The sequence below is a fragment of the Prionailurus viverrinus genome, unplaced genomic scaffold (assembly GCF_022837055.1).
Source record: "Prionailurus viverrinus isolate Anna unplaced genomic scaffold, UM_Priviv_1.0 scaffold_49, whole genome shotgun sequence".
NCBI classification, from domain to species: Eukaryota; Metazoa; Chordata; class Mammalia; order Carnivora; family Felidae; genus Prionailurus; species Prionailurus viverrinus.
In genome coordinates, this window is record NW_025927612.1 from 2731679 (window position 1) to 2739410 (window position 7732).

Genomic DNA, 7732 nt, shown 5'->3' on the forward strand with positions numbered 1-7732 from the left:
GGCGGAGGCAGAAGAGAAAGAGGGGGAGGAGGTAAAGAAGGAAGAAGGGGAGGAGGGAAGGGGGAGGGAAGAGGAGTGGAAGGAAAACGCTGAAGGAGGAGGGGGAAAAGAAAGAGGAGGAGGAGGAGAAGGGGAGGAGAAAGAGGCGGAGGAGGAGGAGGAGGAGAAATAGAAGAAGGAGGAGGAGAAAGAGGAGGAGGATATGAACAACTTACCCTGCTGAGCTTTCTTTGGGGAATACGTGCATCAAGATTTAGATCTGCATGTAAAATCTATACAAAGTATCTGCCACTACAGGTCTGACTCTCCTCCCCACCCCCACCCCCACCCCCCGCACCATCGTTTTTTTTTTTTTTTTTTCCTTCTTTCCGTTTTCTCTGCTGTGTCAGAAAGACCGACACAGAACTATCTCTGTTTCTGGCTCCACTGCCAGTGGAGTTTTCATTCAGACTTTCCGAAGAGAGGTGGAGAAACCTAAAGACTCAGGAGAAGAAGAGGTCTTTTGAGCCAAATGGGGCATTAGTTCTTCTGCTTTTCTCAGCATGGATAAACCTTTTCCTCAAGGTAAGCCATAGAGATTAGCTCTTAAAGACCCTAGAATTCTTTCTATGCAATGCACAGATTGCCATTCATTCCAGCCATCCTGTGTGTGTGTGTGTGTGTGTGTGTGTGTGAGTGTGCGTGTGTGCGCGCGCGCGCGTGTGCACGCGTACAAGAGCAAACGCGTGGGTAAAATAAAATGAAAACCATTTAAATGAGATTTAAATGAATCAGCTTTTGCACAAAACTATCCGTATTGGAAATTTATAAATCAAAATGGAACTTCAAAATAACCCTTTTGTATCCAAATGTCAATTTAATTTCTAGCCTGTTGACCTTTAAATGCATTTTGGTGCTTGCCTAAGCCCCTTATAGCGCAGCCTAACCACCCAAGCTGAGGACGTAGGGAGAGCCCGTGCTGAGGCCAGTCTGGCTGCCCAGCGGGCATCCTGTCAGCGTGGGGCTAGTCTGCTATTGGCTCACAAGTCTGGGCTGTGCATCGTTCAGATTTCATCACATCACCTTGCCCTGGGTAGAAATGGCGCAAGCTGACACGGCATAACCCCCTACTTACATTGAGTCAGAGCAATGATTTAGAAATCTCTGGATCCATTCCTGCGTGTGTGTGCACATGTCTCTGTGTGGCACACAGAAATTTTGTCAAAAGTGAGAACCTGTGAGCAAGTCCAGTTAGCCAATAGGCATTTGATAGGACCTAGTACAAGTGGTTTATACTCCCTTCCATTCCTTTAGCTAATTATAATTATCATTCACCTCTGCATGCTGCAAACCAAGTTAGATGAACAGAAAACAGACCTTGAACTCTTAAACAGAAATCTATTTTGAAATGCAAACTATTGTTGCTTTTCTGGGTACATTAAAACCTCATTGTAACATAATGTGCTATTACATGAATTTGGATATACCAGGTGTTAAATCATGTTCCCAACAAGTCGGCTGCATACATACATACCAATAAGGCACAGGCTAGCATTTTATCCACAAGGAAGTATTAGTCTTGCTCCCTGTACCTCTAAATAAACATTTACTAAGACTTTATTCTATGCATTTTGCTTTCTTTGTGTTCTGTTAAGTCTCTCTAGCTGTGAAACAATCTAGATGGTGGTCTGAGTGACTTGGATTTGGAGGGTTTTTATTCAGAGTTGAGGAGTTGGGTAGTGAGGAATTAAAAAACATAAAGGAAGGAGACTAATTCTTCATGAAAGACATTTTGAGACAGAGAAATGCAAACAACAAACTCGGCATAAAAAATGTAGAGTATCAAGATAAGCAGGGGCTTTCAAAGCCCTCCTTTTGTGCCCCTCATCTTGCAGATAGAAAAACTGAGGCTTGGGATGGAAGTCACTTGCCCACAGTCACAAAACAAAGTAGAGCTAGAGTTAGGACTACAACTTAAATTTCTTGTATCTTATACAAGGATTTGAGGTTTAAAGAAAGATTCCTACTTCTGAAGTGAACAACTAGCATTTTCCCCAGGATTAGAATTAGGTGAATGCATTTGTTATTACAATTTTTCCCTTTACTGCTCATCACTAAAACACGTATATCTTTAAAAATGCAAGGTCTTAAAACTACAAGACTCTCCAGTTTGAAATAAACTGCCATGAGTCTTAATGAAACTATTAAAGTAATGAATAGGACCAGGGTAGCAAAATGACAAGTTAAGAGTTAAATGTGGTGAGAACCTGGCAGCTCCAGCAAGATGTATGTGGTAGGAGGGAGGCCCAGTCAGTGGCTGAGAGGTTAGTAATGTAAACTATATACAACTTGGTATTTGTAAGGGGGGAGTGCTTTGATAGAGATGCAAATGCCTTTGCACAGAGAGGGATTTTTGGAGAGCAGACTTTGGAACAGTAGAACTAAGAAAACATATAAAGCCATAGCAGAAATTCCCCCTATGTTTGCTTTCAGTTATTCTGAGAACGAGTGTATATAACAGCAGAGCACAGAAAAAAGTAACACACCCCAGAGCTGTTACACAGTAAGGTACAAAACAGCATTGAACCCATGGGAGTGGGAGAAAACAGGAGCCAGGCTCTCCTTTCCCCTCCTCTTCTTTGAAATTGAGGTTGAGTCATATTGTATCAGGAAGGATTTACCAGAGAAATCAGGGCTGTCTTAAGGTATTAGCATAGTAGGGCTTTAGATAGGGAAGTTTTCAACTTTGGTCTCAACATGGCAGATTTTAGGTTCCAGGAAGTAAATATATTTTTCTTTCATTAACAAACAGCATTTCTTGAATAGATTTAGCTCTCTAGTCCCTAAGTTGGCATAAGAAAAGAAATTTCTGTTTAGGTTGAACATAGAAAATTTCAGGGCTACAGAAAAACTGTTGAGAAAGCTATGAGCACCTGGCCAGAGTGACTGAGATGGGAGTGGGTTTACAATGCATCATTCATTACTGCAGAGGCACTACGTGACAGAAATCACTAGATCCCACCAATGTGCAGCCAAGACTTGTAATCACCTTGGCTCCTATTTAATAATATTTGATATGCATATTCCCTCATTTAATAGAATATAGAACTGACCGACAGCACGGTTTCTTAACTGTTTTTGCTCACAATGAATGGCCCTTTAATGGGTAGATAGATTTCTGAATCATAAACATGCAAGCAGTAGTAGTTTTTCATCTAATCTATCTGCTGTAGCAGTCTCTTGCTTATTTGTTTCTTAACTTTTTTCCCCTTTTACCTCCCCCAACAGTATCTATTTCAGTTCATCCTGTTAGTCAGATTTGCAAACAATTTACTATTATTCAATCTTGTTTTATCCTTCTCAACACACTAATTTTACCCAGGTGCTCCTGTCCTGTGTATTGCAGATTTTCCACAGTCCATTCTAATAAAAGATTTTTCAGGGCAGGAAGAAACCATCCGAGTTCATCCTGTTAGGTCCCTTGTAAACAAGACACTAGTACCTCATCATCCCAGACCAATGCCCAGAGCTTCCTTTAATCATCCAATCAAGCATCTCAACTTCTCAGTCTTACAGAAATCTAATCAATATCTAGATACACCTTCTCAACTTAAGCACCATATATACCCTTCTGCCGCGAAGACAGGATCCCCTTTGAACATGGTTCTGAGTCATTTCAATTATGACCTAGATTCCTCCAAGCTTAGCTTTTGAACCTTCTGGGCATGTCCCTGAGATACTTACTGATACCCTTGGAATCCCGTATGATTATCTCTTGTAACTTTGAGGCCTTGTATATCTTCCTTCAAGTTGTTGATTTTTAAATTTCCAATATGATTTGAATCTAGTTTCCTTTGGGAAATCAATGAGTCTAAAATGCATCCACTGTATTTGTTACTGTTCTTATAGTATAACAGACACAAAGAGCCCCACGCATTCTTTATCTGATCAATGGGGAATAAATCTATTTCTTCTAAATTTGCCAAAAATAATTCTCTTGATTCAAAGCTTCTACATCCACATATCCTTCAAGTCAGCTGAACAATGTTTCTTTGTGTATTTAGGTGTTCCAATGAAAACTACTTTTTCCTTTCCAAAACTAAGATTATTAGTCTTAACAAAGTACAGCAAAGGTAGACGTTGGACACTTAAGGGGGCTGTGAGTCCAAGTAAATAAAAGAGACATAAATTTTGCTTTTGAGTGCCCAAATGAACAAGGGCATGTTGCTTAGTTTACCCTCAAGGATTGAAGATGTGGAAGGTATAGACGAAGATTTTTTTTTTTTTGCCAAACTTTGTAGTTACAGAATAATAGACGAAGGTATAGACGAAGATAGTTTTTTTTTTTTGACAAACTGTGTAGTTACAGAATGATAGACCATAATAGGGTTCAGTCCTTCAAAATCACCTAGTTTACCCCTATAATTATATAGACAGTGAAATTGAGGCCCCAAAAAGCAAGTGATTTGACAAAAGTTTTATAGATATTTGAGCCTTAGAATGTCCACAGTGTTTATCTGCATTCTCTTGTGCTGCATTAAATAACACAAAAACAACTAACTAAAAAACGAAATTATAGTCAGACTGGTTCTTCTATGTGATGTGCCAGAAAGTTATTTTTAACCAAATTAAATCTTCTTTTCAAAAAATGAACAGATGTAAATTCAACTAAACAGGTTTGCATGGGGATATAGCCTCAAAAGGCAATGAGTCTGGTCATATTATTAGCCACTGAGGCCTTTGGCATCCTTATTTCTCCTGTTATTGAGCTTTGGACACATTTCAGTGCCGTGTTTGCTTGCTTATGGAAATCTAATCAAGCACTATCCTCTTTCACTTGTTCATTTCTATTACTCATTCAAGCTTTGCATTCTATACAGTAGTGTGAGTAATTGATCTATTTTGAGGAGGCCTGAAATATGATGGATTTCAAATGTATGCTTTATTCATGCTAGTGTTTCCTAGGTCCTAATGCCTGCAGGATGACTCTGGGATTTGTGTTGAGGTTCTCTTGTGTACACCTTTTTGGTTGTTCAGTCTTCCAGGTGTTGCAATACAGCAATCTACTGTTTGTACAACATTTTCCTCATAGTCACCATTATCAGTACTAGGCTCAATCAGATCCTTCAGAAAATGACCAGCCACCAGTTCCTGATTGTGGTACAATGGAGACACAAGCACATATGCTTTCTAGATATTCAGCTTGGTTTAGATCTGATATAAGAACATTGTTGCTCTTTAAGAAAGCCAGTTTACTGTGTAAGGTAAACATAGGGAAAAGCAGTTGAAGTAGATTCTGCCTAGTTCAATGCAGATTTGACTTAGGGTAGTAATAGGTACAAATACAGGTGATAATTCAAATAATTCAGGGTTCATCTTTTATGGCTCCCTCACCCCAAGTGTTACTCCCACATGTATAAAAGGGTTTTTTTCCTATTGTTCTACAGATAGCCTGATTTTTGCCTTCTGTGTCTCTGCCATATCAGTGCCATTATTACATCTTGCCTGCCTATATTCATTGAATCAAGAAATTCCTTTCTCATCTGTTTATTTATGCTTATCAGAAATTTCACTGAAGGGAGAATTTTGATTGATGATACATATATGTTCACCTGTATTTATGTCTCATACATACACACTCACACAACTTCTCCTGGAAGACTTGTGAGGCTTTTTCTTTTACACTGGCATTGCTTCAGGATGAAGCCTTCGCATTTGAAATTAGGTTCCATTTTTATTATAATTGTGAGGCTAGAGGCCTAGATTTCTGTGTTAGCAAACATCTGAATGAGATAGCTGCTCCTGTGACCCTAGTCATATGATGCAATACAAAAGGAATCAATGATCTGAGCTTTGCTCCCAGAATGCTTTATAGCCTGGATAAGTTGACCAGATTTGCCTGTAAAGAAGTAGGCAAGGTAAGTTACAGAATAAAGGTGTAACATGAGGACTACCCTAAAGTAATTGAAGGTAGTGGTAGAGGAGACAGGGCTCAAGCTTTGTTTAGTTCCCTGCAAAAAGTATTCAGGCCGATGTGTTCTCATGTGTTGTTTGTGTTTCTTCTCTCCTAGGATTTTCTGATGTGCCCTAACGTCCATGTAACAACAAGGGCTCTTTATCACCACAAGTGCCACCCTGACCCAAAACCACTCAGAACTCAAGAATCAAGGCAAAATGGATGCTGCAGTGACAGATGATTTCCAACAAATTCTTCCTATTGAACAGCTGCGCTCTACTCATGCTAGCAATGATTATGTGGAACGGCCTCCAGTCCCCTGTAAACAGGCCCTCTCCAGCCCTTCCCTTATAGTGCAAACCCACAAATCTGATTGGTCCCTGGCTACCATGCCTACTGCTCTTCCCCGCAGTCTCAGCCAGTGCCATCAATTGCAGCCCTTGCCTCAGCATCTGAGCCAATCTAGCATTGCCAGCTCAATGTCCCATAGCACCACTGCCTCTGATCAAAGGCTCTTGGCCAGCATTACCCCCTCACCTTCAGGCCAGTCCATCATCCGAACCCAGCCTGGAGCAGGGGTCCACCCAAAGGTTGATGGTGCTCTGAAGGGAGAAGCTGAGCCATCTGCAGTGCACCCCAGTGAGCACCTCTTCATCTGCGAGGAGTGTGGGCGCTGCAAATGTGTCCTTTGCACGGCAGCTCGTCCTCTCCCCTCCTGCTGGCTGTGCAACCAGCGTTGCCTTTGCTCTGCTGAGAGCCTCCTCGATTATGGCACTTGTCTCTGCTGTGTTAAGGGCCTCTTCTACCACTGCTCCACTGATGATGAAGACAACTGCGCTGATGAGCCCTGCTCCTGTGGGCCGAGCTCTTGCTTTGTCCGCTGGGCAGCCATGAGCCTCATCTCCCTCTTCCTACCTTGCCTGTGCTGCTACCTGCCTACCCGTGGATGCCTCCATCTGTGCCAGCAGGGCTATGATAGCCTCAGGCGACCAGGCTGCCGCTGTAAGAGGCACACCAACACTGTGTGCAGAAAAATCTCTTCTGGTAGTGCACCATTCCCCAAGGCCCAGGAAAAGTCTGTATGACCTTGCCACAAAATGGATCCAGAGCTTTCTCTTTCTTAGCCCCCATCAGTAAAGTGCAGGCCTCATCTTTGAAGAGGGGGAGGAGGAGTAAAGTAGCCAAAGTTAGGGCCTCACCAGTTTTGCTCCTGCGGTGTCAGGGGAATGGCCAAGTACATCCTGGTGCAGGATGCCTTGGTCTTGCTCACAGTATCTATCCCACTCCTCTTCAACCTTTTTACACCTTGCCGTTTTAGCCCTGTGGCTGTCATGGCAAATTCAGGTGATATATAGGCATGACATTTGGACACCGAGGGCTGACAGAGCCCGCAACGTGGAGGTTTAGGGGCTCCCCAATATAGTGCCTCTCGATGCAGGCTCTGAGCGTCACTCTACTTTCCACAGTGCCTTTGGAAACTTTCTTCTAAGATGGTTTTCACAGGTCCATGTGGAACAGCATTCAATATTCCAGGGAATCTGATCCCTTCTCCCTTGTTTACTGCCCTTCTCTTCTTTAGTCTCTTTTTCTCCCTGTCTCCTCTTGTTCTGTGCTCCTTCCCCCTTCGTTCCCAGTCTCTCTCCTTCTACTTTTCCTCTCTTTTCTTTCTGTCTCCCTTCCTTCTACTCCTTTGCTCCCTCTCTTTCAGACTAATCCATTCTCTACCTGTATTTCTATCTTGTTTGATCTATCTTTGTCTCTCTCTACCTGACTTTCTTTCTCTACTATGTCCGAAAG

General features: G+C 42.1%; 1 protein-coding gene across 1 annotated transcript; it reads left to right on the top strand.

The window, feature by feature from the left end:
• The first annotated feature begins 490 nt into the window (after positions 1-490).
• SPRY3 (sprouty RTK signaling antagonist 3) lies at positions 491-7020 on the top strand. Its single transcript, XM_047847411.1, has 2 exons — positions 491-564; positions 6051-7020. The coding sequence occupies exon 2, from the start codon at positions 6154-6156 to the stop codon at positions 7018-7020; it is 867 nt and encodes a 288-aa protein (XP_047703367.1). The 5' UTR covers positions 491-564; positions 6051-6153.
• The last annotated feature ends 712 nt before the right edge of the window (positions 7021-7732 follow it).

Excerpts from the sequence above, each read along its gene's own strand:
- SPRY3 (XM_047847411.1), top strand. The coding sequence starts at position 6,154 with ATGGATGCTGCAGTGACAGATGATTTCCAACAAATTCTTCCTATTGAA.